Source organism: Podarcis melisellensis (assembly GCF_964234715.1).
Source record: "Podarcis melisellensis genome assembly, chromosome: 6".
NCBI lineage: Eukaryota > Metazoa > Chordata > Lepidosauria > Squamata > Lacertidae > Podarcis > Podarcis melisellensis.
Genome location: NC_138538.1, coordinates 21,088,281 through 21,102,107, shown reverse-complemented (window position 1 = coordinate 21,102,107; position 13,827 = coordinate 21,088,281). Strand labels below are relative to the sequence as shown.

At 42.4% G+C, this 13,827-nt stretch overlaps 1 protein-coding gene across 4 annotated transcripts in view; it reads left to right on the top strand.

Annotated features, from left to right (window-relative positions):
• Positions 1-13,827, top strand: part of EYA2 (EYA transcriptional coactivator and phosphatase 2) — a 133,481-nt gene that overhangs the window by 100,652 nt on the left and 19,002 nt on the right. For all 4 annotated transcript variants that reach the window (XM_081916988.1, XM_081916987.1, XM_081916986.1 and 1 more), the window contains exon 10: positions 11,245-11,334. In XM_081916988.1, the coding sequence (XP_081773114.1) occupies positions 11,245-11,334 (90 nt within the window). The remainder of the gene's footprint in view (positions 1-11,244; positions 11,335-13,827) is intronic.

The window sequence follows — 13,827 nt, the reverse complement described above, 5'->3', positions numbered from 1 at the left end:
AAGAAAGAACTTGTTTTATTTTCTAGCACTGCAAAATTAATTGTAGAAGTTCAAATCTACTTGCTTTGCAAATATTTTTGTTGTTGTTGGTTTGTGAAAATCTGTATCGTGAGGGTTCAACTCAGATACATAGACTTTCCCCTTGAGCTCTATTAGCTAATTCAGCATGGCATATATTCTTTGCTTTGTTTGAGAATTGGCCTAATAAGTATGTACCGTTGCTGCTGCCGTTCAGACATCTAAGAGTTCTCCATTCCTTTGACAAACATAAGCCAAAGTGCTTAAGGACATCTGTTTATTTTATTTCTATAATGAGAAAACCTTCCATCTTCTTCCTGGTTCAGCTGTGTTTATTTACATTTTGTTACTCATATGGGCTGGGCACCTTGGGATATTAAAAACCCGCCGTGGCCTTTTAGCAGGCATCCCTCTTTAAAAAGCAAGAAGGGGGGAAAGAGAGGAAAGTGGAGAAAAGGCAGAATAAGCCCTTCCTAAGGAAAACACAGCCTTTTAGAATTCTATAAAATAGATTTTCAAAACAAATACACTGTAATTCGCTCAGTAGATGGTGGATTAACTCAAGATGAATACAATTTGGGAAGGATTTTCTGAGGAAGTAGGAAATATTTTGCTTAACCTACTAGAGGCTGAATCTTGTGTTCAGTGCCCTTTTAGGTTAAATAATAAAAGCATTCAGTCATTGTAGGCAATCTTAAGACTGTTTTAGACGTGCCACTATATCGTTTGTTAGTAGAGCTGTGCAAGGCAGCTAGTGTTGTGTTTTCAGCAGCTTTGGATTGTGTTGAAAAGAGAAACACGAGGGGAAGTTTGAGTGTGCAGAAGTTCTCATGGCTTGTCATGACTGTAGGGAGTGCAAACCACTGATGTTAGAAAAGCTGTTACATCTGCACTAACTGGAATCTTCTAAATGCTCAGCCCAGGTACACATCACCCCGTAGAGTTTCTGATTTGCACCTCTCCTCTTTCTTGTGCCGTGTCCAGTCCCCAGCTCACAGGATGGCCAAATGTCCTATTTTACAGAGGATAGCCCTCTATTTGAAAGCATCCACTATTTGAAGGACTGTCAAGTCCAGTTGAACAACAGAGAACCATAAGAAGAGAGAGAAGGGACCTTGAGGTTGCCCACTGACAGTCACCAGCAGAACAAGCAGCCTGGGCAGTCAGATCTGAATATCTTTGAATCTTTAGCAGCCATTACTTTAATAAATGGAGTTATGGGAAAGTATTTGTGAATGCTTATAAGAAAAGCTGTGTAAAGCGACCCATGTTTTTAGTTTTATATTGACACAAATTATTACCTAAAGTGATTTTAAAAAAAAAATAGGAGAAGAATGAAGCAATAGGTTTTGAGGAAAGTTATAATGGAGTTCCGGAGTTGGGAAAAAATGTTCCCCTCTGCTGCTTGCTTAACTACTAAGCCATGTTAATTTATATGTGTATTCATTCTCAGCAAGGCATGAAACTCAGCAACCAAAGAATAGATTATAACTTGCCCTCGTTCAGGCATGTGGCTCAGCCTTTTCTCCCTCCCTCTTGCTCTCTCCCCTTTTCACAAGCTCTGCTTCTTTTTTTCTAGTTAATACAAGCAAACAAACTAGTCCCATTTCCAAGCATTTCCAAGTAATTAAACCAAATTAAAACCATTAAACTCTTTCTTTACTGACAACTTCATTATTAACAGCTAACCGCAAAGATGAGATTTAACTTGGAAGGCCCTCAATTGCATACTAATCTGCCTTTCACCTCTGGCTGACACCTCCAAAAGATAACCCCCCCCCCTTCCCTTCCCTTTAGAATAGAAGTCTGACAAATACACTTAATTAATGCTTTCTTCCTGGTGGAAAAGTCATTATTTGTTCACTGCATAAGCAAGTACTTGGCAGGAGCTTAGGAAGTCTGATAGTTTCTATAAAAGAGGAGTTTGTGTATGGGGGGGGGGAGAGATTTTGTGCAGTGCGCTCCTTGTTTTTGAAAAAGCAAAACGTAGATAGAGATGTAGAAACACATTACGCAAACACTTGGAATGTCAGATGAATTGGCACATAGGTAAAATGGAAGGGCACTCATTCTCTGCCCTTTCACTAATGGCATGCAAGTCTTAACAGTTTACCAGTTAAGACGTAAGTCTGGGACTTTGAGTAATTTGGAACCAGAAACTGAAGTAAGAAAGAGTGACTTGCGCTTGAGAGATTGCCAAAGATAAGTCGGTCTCCAACTTCCCTTACATTTTCAGCAACAGCTACAGGAGAGGAACTGAATGCAGGGGACCTGCCAAGTGGATCAGGAGTAGCTGCAGGTGGTTTTTAAAAAAATGCAATGTGTGGCATAGTGCACACTTCAAAAACAAGTATAAGCAAATGTTGTTGTTTTTTTAATGAAAGTAAACTAAAAGCCATGGCATCAGAGGCTGAACTCTGTATTTTCGGAAATACAGGGGCACCCACCCCTGAAGCTTCACACTCAAGCTCTCCCCATATAAATAATTGCACATTAAAGTCCAGCAATGTGAAACATGCACCCTGACAAATTCATGTACAGTGGTACCTCGGGTTACAGACGCTTCAGGTTACAGACTCCGCTAACCCAGAAATAGTACCTCAGGTTAAGAACTTTGCTTCAGGATGAGAACGGACCTCTGGAACGAATTAAGTTCTTGACTCGAGGTACCACTGTACAAAACACATGCGTTCTTTAGTTCACATGTTCTTCTGAACTGAAGAACACTGGCACTTATTTCATAGAGACAGACATAAGAAATTTCCTCCTTCTTTGTATGAGGAAAGTGTATGGCTACAACCACCCTGTGGTACAGCTGATGTCCTTTTCCTCTAAGATAAAAGCCAGGGGAACTTGAGAGATATTGTCATTCAAGCTAGGATTGTGTAAGCACACATGTACACAAGACTTAACAGAAGTCGAAGTGTAAGAAGAAACCTGTGAATGCAAGCACCTCAAACTAATAAGAATAGCAGCTGCTAATATGGTGCCCTCTCTATGTTGCTGGACTCTTCATTCCAAGCAGGCCTAGCTAACATGCCCAATGGCTGGAGATGATGGTAGCTGGATTCCAGCAAAATATTGGCCCACTCCTGAATAAGAGCAATAGCCAGTGCCAAAATATTGGCACGCCTGGTGCTTTTAGTTGGGCAGAAGCCTGCTAATTCTGTTCCTCCCACAAACATGGCCTGCACACCCATCCAAAGATTAGCATTTGAGACAGATTTGCAATGTGCTTGCTGGATGTTGGAGCAACTCCATCTCAACTGTCAGTTGGGAGAGGCTGTGGCTCAGAGGTAGGGTAGTTGCTTTGCTTTAACCAAGGTTGGCTTGATTTCAGATTATTATTTTTTTCAGTTAAAAGGCTCATGAGCTGCATACCTAGGAAAAGTCTGTGTTTGAGGCCCTGGAGAGTCACTGCCAGTCAAAGTAGACAATACTGAGCTAGATGGACCAGTGATAAGGCTTGGAATATGGCAGGTTTGTGCATTCAGTTGTTGAAAAGGAACACACATATAAATTAGAAGGTTGGCTTGGAGCAGTGATTTTTCTAACAGTGTTGCAGGGCCGCGTTTATCTGGGGCTCCCCAGTTAGAAGACCAGTAATAACAAGATTTTTTTGAAAAGCCAATTGCCGTTAGCAAAGTGTAACCATAGGAAGGTGCTGACTGTTGTTCTAGGATCCACCCTAGACTCAGAGAAGCCTAGAATACACAGAAGAGGCCTGCAGGATCAGTTTGATGATGCATCAAGTCCAGCATCCTTTTCCCTTCAGTCACCAAATAACTGCCCCTAGAAAGCCCACAAGCAGGACATGAAGGCAATAGTCTTCCCATAATCCATTGCAAGATGCAGTGGTTTCATGGTAGAAAAGGGGAAGGCAGGGTTCTTCACTAAACTATTCAATACAGAAAGCAGTTGCTTGATATAGAAACTTTACAAGCCAATGGAATTGGGAAAGTGAAAACCAATAGAAGAGTGTTTTCCCTTCCCCAATACTTATTGGGTTTAGATGTGAAGACATGGAAGAGGAATAAAAAAAAAACACACACTTTAGGAAGATAAGCTGGGTGGTGGTGCCATACCTGTGAGTCTCTGTCAGCTAGAGAGAAGTAATTCTGCCTGTTCCTTTCCCTCCACAAGCTGATTCACATAGTCACCATTTCTTGACTTTTACGTTTCACATTGGTGTTTATAAAGCTACTGTGGAACGATAGGAAGGAACAGCCTTCTCTAACCAGGTACATCCTAGCTATTTTGGAATGATGAGGATTTTAGTTCAATGCATCTGGAGGTTGGAGATAGCAGGGATGGAGAACTGGGGGCTGATCTGGGAGAGACCCTGGTTCAGGTCCCTGGGGGTCCATTGGGTGGCCTTGGGCAATAATATTTATATACTTCCCTTCCAAGAAGATCTTGAGTGGCATTTCAGCATTACGGCAACCCTAAGTTATAGACTAGGCTGAGATTAATTGCCATTTGCCCAAGGTCTTGTGAGCTTCAGAGCTGAAAAGGGATTTGCATGCTTGTTTCCCTTATCTGAGCTGAATGATTTACCATACCGGTGTAGCATCATCTTCATCTTACATCTTTCCTCTGGAAAATGAGAATAATAATGGACTTAGGGAATGTTATGGGAATGAGGTTGCACAACATGTTCCATAATTGGTGGTAGCAGCCGCAGTATTTAACTTATGGGTGTTCTAGCACATATGCACTTAGGTTTCATCCTGCTTCAACCTACCTTGGGTTATTCAAGATGTACTGTTTTGCCATCGGAACATGCATTGGAACGCTTTCAAGAGTTGACGCAATGCTTTGTTCCCACAGTGAGCCTGACCAATCAGGGCCAAATATTCAGTGTTCTATAAATGTGCCACCTCTAAAGCGGCTGGTGGAACTTAGCCAACTACTGACATCGTGTTCCACATTTCCCAGTCCCCACTCCACATCACTGACTGCCATCCTCAGAGGGTGGGGAAAACACCAAGCATCAGGAAGTTGGTAAGCTCTACTAGCCATTACAGAAGGGAGGATGGAGTTAAACATAAATGCTTTCGGCACAAGATGTGTATTTTTATTGGAACATGTTGTTTGGCTCTCAGTTGCAGCCTTGAGAAAAAGATGGCCCAATCTGTCATAAAAAAGCTGCCTTATTCTGAGAAGTTGGTCCACCTAGCTGTCAGGCTTTGGAGAAATGGCTTCCTCCCTCCCTTTGGCCATGGATAAGCAGAACAAAGCGAAAATAGTCTCTTACCAGTTAAAGATATTTTTGATGTTCACAGCGAAAGAACAAAGACTCCATTCTCGGAGGAAAGGTGCTGCCAATTAAGGTTTCTACTCACTTCCCCCCGAGCCACCCCCATCACTTCCTTTGTCTGGCAACCTGATCTTGCAACCATTGTACCTTCTGTGTAGCTACTTTATCTGCTCTCCATGATCTTAGACTGATCAGTTGGACACTTTCCAGCGAAAGGGAGTCTGCTAATTCTCTCCCTCCCTGTTCTTCTTCGTCTAGCTGTTCCCCACTCAGTTCTGCCCAGCTGTTCTGAACTATGTCCCTCTGCAAACCACTGCTCCAAATCTATACCGCTCCACTGCTCCTGGGCAGCTTCAGGATTCTGGTCAGAAGCAGGGGGATGGAGATGGGGAGGTCCCCACCATTCCTCATCAGAGTAGCTCTCCTCAGCCTGGACACTAGCTAAGCACTGCCTTCACTGATTAGCACCGGTTCTCTAGGGTTTCAGACAAGGTTCTCTTCCAGCTCCACCTGGACATATGGGGGATTGAACCCAGGACCTTCTGGATGCAGAGCAGATGTTCTACCACTGAGCTATGACCCTTCCCCATAGCCCTGTCTGAAAGATGAGACCAAACATGGATGCTAAGCCAAGTTTAGCTTGCTTGGTGGAGTCTTCAGTGTGTTGGGATTCTGCACTTATACACACACACACACACACACACACACACACACTGTTGCCCCGATCCTGCACCTGGGTGATCAAGTTTTGATTGGCATGCATATATTGAGTTTTAATTTAAGCCACTAATTACGAATTACAGAACGTCCTCCTCCATCTCACACTTGATATAGGAAAATTCCCATGTAAATATATTTATTCAGTCTGAGAAAGGTTATGAAAGAAAATCAAACTAAATTCAATAGAGACGACTTAAAACAAATTTACAAGAACATTTTGATAGAAGTGCCTGTGGTGATGTAATAAATTATAAAGAAATGGTGTGTTGGGACCAAAGAATAGCTGGAAAAGCAAAAGGAAATTAAAATAAAAAGCTCCCCAGTGCTGGTCCGGTATGAAGGTAATGAAAAAGAAGCTTAAAAGGCAAACTAACAATAGATGTAATGATATGAAGTCTTGGGTTTAATAGGAGAGAAGTAAGAAAACTTTTTTTTTTGTGAGTTGTTTCCTTAGTCTGAAGAAGAATGTGGACTTTCCTTGTAGGATTTCCTCCATAGTTGAAAGCTATTTAGCAAGCCCAGCTTTTCTTTAAATAAAAACGTTGCTAGCCCTCAAGGCCATGGAAAGAAGTTTATAAACATGATGGGAGAAATGCTAAAGAATAATCCTTAACCTCTTGACCAGCTTTCCTGTTCTTTTGTGGACATTCATGAGGTCTGAAACATGAGATGTGCCACCACCTGCTTATTTTCATACCGTCATTAAAGGCAAAGGGACCCCTGACCATTAGGTCCAGTCGTGACTGACTCTGGGGTTGCGGCGCTCATCTCGCTTTATTGGCCGAGGGAGCCGGAGTACAGCTTCCGGGTCATGTGGCCAGCATGACTAAGCCACTTCTGCCGAACCAGAGCAGTGCACGGAAACGCCATTTACCATCCCTCCGGAGCGGTACCTATTTATGTACTTGCACTTTGACGTACTTTCGAACTGCTGGGTTGGCAGGAGCAGGGACCGAGCAATGGGAGCTCACCCCGTTGCGGGGATTCGAACCGCCGACCTTCTGATCGGCAAGTCCTAGGCTCTGTGGTTTAACCCACAGCACCACCCGCGTCCCTCCTATACCGTCATTAAAGGTAAAGGTAAAGGTACCCCTGCCCGTACGGGCCAGTCTTGACAGACTCTGGGGTTGTGCGCCCATCTCACTTAAGAGGCCAGGGGCCAGCGCTGTCCGGAGACACTTCCGGGTCACGTGGCCAGCGTGACAAAGCTGCATCTGGCGAGCCAGAGCTGCACACGGAAACGCCGTTTACCTTCCCGCTGGTAAGCGGTCCCTATTTATCTACTTGCACCCGGAGGTGCTTTCGAACTGCTAGGTTGGCAGGCGCTGGGACCGAGCAACGGGAGCGCACCCCGCCACAGGGATTCGAACCGCCGACCTTTCGATCGGCAAGTCCTAGGCACTGAGGCTTTAACCCACAGCGCCACCTGCGTCCCTCCTAATACTGTCATTAGGAGCACCTTAATGTTGAATAGGATGCCTTAACCTCAAGAAAACAAAAAAACAAGCCTAGCAGAATCAGGGGAAATAATTAAACAAAAATTTGGGTAGCCACATGGGCAGAGCAAGCGTAGGTAGGCAGAGTACCAAAGTTATGAGAAACGTTGAGAGTACTTCAGGATATCAGAAATCAACTATATCTTATTCAATTATATAATTTCACTAGCAAAGCCAGGATTCCCTCTAGTGCAACAGGAAACTTGGGGCTGTGGGTTTGAGCCCCACGTTGGGCAAGAGATTCCTGCATTGCAAAGGGGGGGGGGACCTCAGAACAGATGTGGAGAGAGTCAAGAGGGGGAGAAGGTTCTGCTATGCAAGGAAAATCCTTGCAACTGACAGATCCTTAGCCTTAGCACTGTGTTGAATACAACCTCTACTTGGCACAAAACGTCTGAAAATTGTAAGTGTGAACACTGAAAATAGACTATTACTTTTTGCCAAAAGCTTGAATATTGTGGGTAGAGTTTTCTCTTTAAAAAATAACCTAGTTCCAAGCATCTTTTCTGTTCAAGGCATTTTGAAGATGCTGCTGCCGCCTCCAAACATACAAGGAATGAGCAAGTTAACTCATAATCAAACATGCTGCTGAAATCTTCCAGCTGCAATAATTCTCCTTGGAAAATCTCTACCCCTTTAAGAGAGAAACACAAGACCCTTTAAATAAATTTTAATCATGCATTCAGTGAAGTGACATGGCCCTATAGTGGCAGGCTCAGCCCCTGTTTCATATACAGTTAATTCATAGAGCATGGGTAGGCGAACTAAGGCATGGGGGCCGGATCCGGCCCAATCACCTTCTCAATCCGGCCCACAGACAGTCCGGGAATCGGCGTGTTTTTACATGAGTAGAATGTGTCCTTTTATTTAAAATGCATCTCTGGGTTATTTGTGGGGCATAGGAATTCGTTCATATATATTTTTTCCAAAATATAGTCCGGCCCCCGACAAGGTCTGAGGGACAGTGGACCGGCCCCCTGCTGAAAAAGTTTGCTGACCCCTGTCATAGAGTATCTGCAGAGAGCCCCGCTGCATACAGCTGCATGCACTGAAGTCTCCCCATGTAGTCAGAGACTTTGTACACATCACTTGCTTAATATGCAGCCAGGTAATTATTTTTCTCCATTCAGATCGAAGCTGGTTTGGGGGAGAACGCATCAAAATGCAGCATTTTCCCAAGAAAAGAAACAGGATATATGTGGATTGTGGCTAACATCATGTGCAGGCTGCTTTTCAAACCAATCAACAGAAATCCCACAGAGAGAGAGAGAGAGAGAAAGGACTATGCGCTCTATGGCAGATCAGATCAGATAAACCAATAAAATATTTAGGCATGGGGCTTCACAAGGTTTAGCTAACAAGCATCTAAATCTCTTTCTGTCCGTTAACGCTGATACATTTCCCTTTTTGCCTCCAATGCAAGAATGAGAAGATGTGATTGGTTCTCTTTTTATTTTTTTCTAATTTGATTGAGATATTTGAAATAATACATATATATTGTTTAAAATAACCTTCGTTAAAAAACCAGAAGCCTTCCTATTAGGAATTATAGGAAGAGAAATACCAATAAAAAATAAAAAAATTTTCATGTATGCGACTATGGCTGCACAAATATTGATAGCCTAATGCTGGAAAGAGGGAAAAAATCCCACAAAAAAAGATTGGTAAATTAAGTTAATGGAATATGCAGAGATGGCCAAACTAACTGGTAGACTTAGAAATCAGGATGATAACAAATTTAAAAATGAATGGGAAACTTTTATTGCATATATGACAAAGCATTGTTTATAAGTAAATACATCAGCAGGATTCTAAAAATCACTTGCAATACTATCATAATAGATAAAAATAGATATGAATGGATGGAAATATGATTTGGACATGCATGATTTAACAGTGGAACCATGGAGGGGGTAGAGGGGAGTCGGGGGATGGGAGAAATTCCATATTTTGGCATTGTATTGAATACAAACATGCAAAATGATACAGTTGTTCAAATTTTTTATTTTTTTATTTCTTAATGCTTATTGTCATAAGATGTTTGTTATCATGAAAACCAATAAAAATATTAGAAAAAAGAATATATATAAAGGTAAAGGGACCCCTGACCATTAGGTCCAGGCGTGGCCGACTCTGGGGTTGCGACGCTCATCTTGCTTTATTGGCCGAGGAAGCCGGTGTACAGCTTCCGGGTCATGTGGGCAGCATGACTAAGCCGCTACTGGTGAACCAGAGCAGCACACGGAAACGCCGTTTACCTTCCCGCCGGAGCGGTACCTATTTATCTACTTGCACTTTGAGGTGCTTTCAAGCTGCTAGGGGTGTGTGTGTGTGTATTCATAAACCACTTGGAAAAGAAAATGGCTCAGAAGTATTACTATTGTCAAACAGTATGTAAATTTGGTTATATCAAGTGAACAAATAAAAAATGGCTATTGTGTTGTGGTTGGGTTTTTTTAAATGAAAAATGTTTTTTTTAATAAAAAAAGGAAGGTGGGACATGGCAGAAAGATGGGAGAGGGTAATATTGAGTGAGTGTCGACAAAGGAGAAGATGTGAGACCGTTGTGCTAAAACTAACAGCAGCTACAAGAGATTTCCCATACCTACTTTTACATCACTGTATGCTCATGTAACACTGTTTGGACAGACAAATACTCCCCTGTCTGGCTGCACTCATGGACCGTACCTGGTGAAATCTTTACGCATGTGATCTGCACATGCAGCCTTTGGGAAGAGGCAGGGGCCTGTACTCAAATATATAAGAAAAAAGTAGATGCAATTCAGTAACTTGTAGTGGGGAAAGGGATTTAGAACGTTTTGAGTAGCCACTTGCTGTTTCTGTAATCTCTGTGCTGTTCTGTTTATTGTTGGCTTTTCTTATAGCCACAAAGGTTTTCCGGGGGGGGGGGGGGATATTGAAACAAAAACCTTTTGAGTAAAAGAAATGATGATGGCCCTTAGCTTTCATGTTCAAATGCAATCAGGTTATCAGAGCTTTCCTTTTCCTTCAATGCAGCCCCCCATAAGTTACCCATGTGGCTGGAACCGCAGCCATTCTTCTTTAATTAACAGCTACATCAAGAATGTATAATAATTTAGGTTCATGCGTATATACATCAACCGTTGTCAACACTATTTGCCGCAAAGGTTGACAGAAATACACTCTTGTCTGTGCATTTTGCTGCTTTGTAGGTTCTCCCAGATGGATTTGTTTGATTAACCTCACCATTCAATTACATGCCTCCACAGAAATCTGCAAAAAATTAGGGCAAGGCTTATAGAAATCTGTATTGTGCTGCCATGGTTTATAGGAGAGAGAGAGAGAGAGAGAGAGAGAGAGAGAGAGAGAGAGAGAGAGAGAGATAGATAGATGTAGGGGTATTCTTATATATACCGTATTTTTTGCACCATAACCCTCACTTTTTTCCTCCTAAAAAGTAAGGGGAAATGTCTGTGCGTGTTATGGAGGGAATGCCTACGGGTGGCATGCCTACGGATTTTCCTCCTCTAAAAACTACGTGCGTGTTATGGTCAGGTGCGTGTTATAGAGCGAAAAATACGGTGTATATATAGTTAAGATAGACAGGGACAGAGGAGCGAATAGCATTACATAGTCTAATTCTGGTGCAAGTTCTTACTTTTTTGTTTGTTTTTCCCAGTGAAGAGTTTCAGTATCATATGTTTTCTCAAAATTTAATCCCAAAATCCAAAGATAGTAAAATGGTTGACAGCTTTTCCTTTCTAACAGGACACCACCACATCCGTCCGGATAGGCCTTATGATGGAAGAAATGATCTTCAACCTTGCAGACACACACCTGTTTTTTAATGACCTCGAGGTAGGTATTGGTTTCATTTCAATTTATATGTCCTTTTTTATCTACCCATTTTGGAAACATTTGTCCTTCTATAACCAAAGTTTTGTTACAGTGCAGTCCTGTTCAGGTCTACTCAGATGTAAGCCCCAGTGAGTTCAGTAGAACTTAACTCCTGGGTAAGTCTGTATAGGATTGCACATAATTGCAGGTAAAATTATATTTTGAGAGTATTTGAATCTGTCTTCTTTATGTTTTTCCTCCCTGGTTATTTGGCAGTGAAAGGAGGGTTATCGTCACAATTTTGTGTGTCTGTATTGCTCAATTTCAGGAATGAAGCCTTTGCTACCTGTGCCTCCTGGGGCTTGCTGTTTTATTGGTTATTCATTCGTTAGTTAGTTTGGGAGGAAAATATATGTGATCAAGACCCAATAATACAAAAGCAACACTCAAGTTGCAGCAGGGAAACCCAAATCATCAGCAGCATAACATTAATAAATTGGTGAAGCTAAATTACCTGCAGAGCCAAGGGCCATGTATCAAACTAGCTTTGAGCCCACATAGCAAGAGCTAAATAGATGCAGATCATTATCGCCTATTATTTCCCCCTCCCTCCCTCCCCATCATCTTCATCATTATCACAGCATCTGAAATAGCTGAGCACTGTATGACAATAATCAGTGCTTTCATTCTAAATATATATATATATGTTTAGGCGTACTCTCATTTTCCTACCCATTTTGAAATACTGCCCCTCAATGAAGCCAAACTTAGATTCACAAAATGTTTAGGGGTATCCATACCCCTGTGTCCCCCTCCCCCCCAAAAAAGCACTGACAATAATAAATAAAACAGGATGAAAGTAAAAGGAGGGAAGCATTAAAGAAGTGTCAGCCTGACTCCTTCTGAACAGCCACCATCACTTTTTGCTCATTCAGAAAAGAAGCCAATCTTTTTTTTGTTCTCTGTTTTCTACAAAATTTTGCCCATTTGAGACCCATAGGTTTCTACTGAGTGGGGACCACCTGGAAGCACATCATGAGCTGCAGCTAATGCACTCATCCCAGCTGCATGCGCTTCTTGTTTTCATACATGCTGTGGTGAAAGAGAAGCCGCGTCTCATGAGCATGTGGCACTTGCCTCTGAGATTTACTTGTTCAATAATGGCTAGACCCAATTACGAAAAACCACTCGTCCGTCAGGAGGAATGAAAAGGGACTAGGCATCACCAGATCGTGGAAACCACAATCTACTGGGCCTTCTTGTTTCATGATCCCATGTTGCCATAACTTTTGCAATGCTGCAGCCAGAAATCTGGGCCTCTTCTGATTCTAACAAGAGGCTACAGACCACCCAAAAGCATCTGAGGATTAGCATATGCGCTGTCAGTTCCTCACCATGAGGTAAGCAAGGGCTTGTTTCATATTAGAAGACACACCATTGCAAGCAGGGAGGGCAGAAGTAAAGCCCTGGTGGATCAGACATTGGTCCATCCATCTCAGGATCCTTTTTTTTCCACAGTGGCCAATCACATGCCTCTGGGAAGCCTGCAAGCGAGACATGAAGGCAATAACTCTCTCCTGTGGCTGCTTCCACCAAGTAGGATTCAGTGGCATATTGATTCTGAACCTGGAGGCCACAGCCATTGATAGACTTCATAAGCTAGAGGACATTACCACGTCTTGTGGCATCGAGTTCTGCAAATTAACTGCATGCCGTGTGAAGGTGTACTTCTTATTGTCTGCCCAAAATCTGCTGCCAATCAGTTGTACTGGATGACCTTGATTTTTAGCGCCATGAGACAGGGAGGGAAAAACTTCTACCTAATCACCTGAACATTTGTACCTCTTTACTTCCCATCCCACATAAGAGAACAGTAATTTTGGGTTTCTTGGCCTGCTGTAGTTCAAAAAGCAAGAATTCTACAACCCAAAGAACCAAAACCATGTGAACTGCATAAATTTAAGTAACAGCATGTGAATGGCATAAATTATGTAAACATTATTGATCTGAGTAAATGGGTCCGGTGTCACCTTGCAGAAAACGGGACAATACTATGTCCTACTTTATAAAAATGTGGGAGGGCAAATGATGCCCTTGGGATTCTGGAAGGCATTTGGAACTGACTGTCTACATAAGTACTCAGAAGTAAGTCCTACTGAGTTCATTGGGACTTGCTCTCAGGTAAATGTGTCTAAGATTGCAGTCTGAAATCTTAGCAGTTACAGCCTTCATCTTTTTAAGGCTGTTTTTTAAGGATTTGCCTTTTTAAGTATACTTCAAGCAAACCAAAAGCTTGAAATCTGTTTGGTGCAAGGATCCAAATTCTGTTTGCAATTTGATTACAGAATGGACCCTGACTAAGGAAAGTGTGTATTGCCCCATGGCAAACCAGCAATTGCAGTGCTAAAAATATGCTTAGTTTAGCCAGCTAGACAGAGCAGTTTGCATTAGTTTGTGGCTGAGATGTCCTTAGACAACACAGCACTGGCTCTAGGAGGCTAGTATAGAAAACAA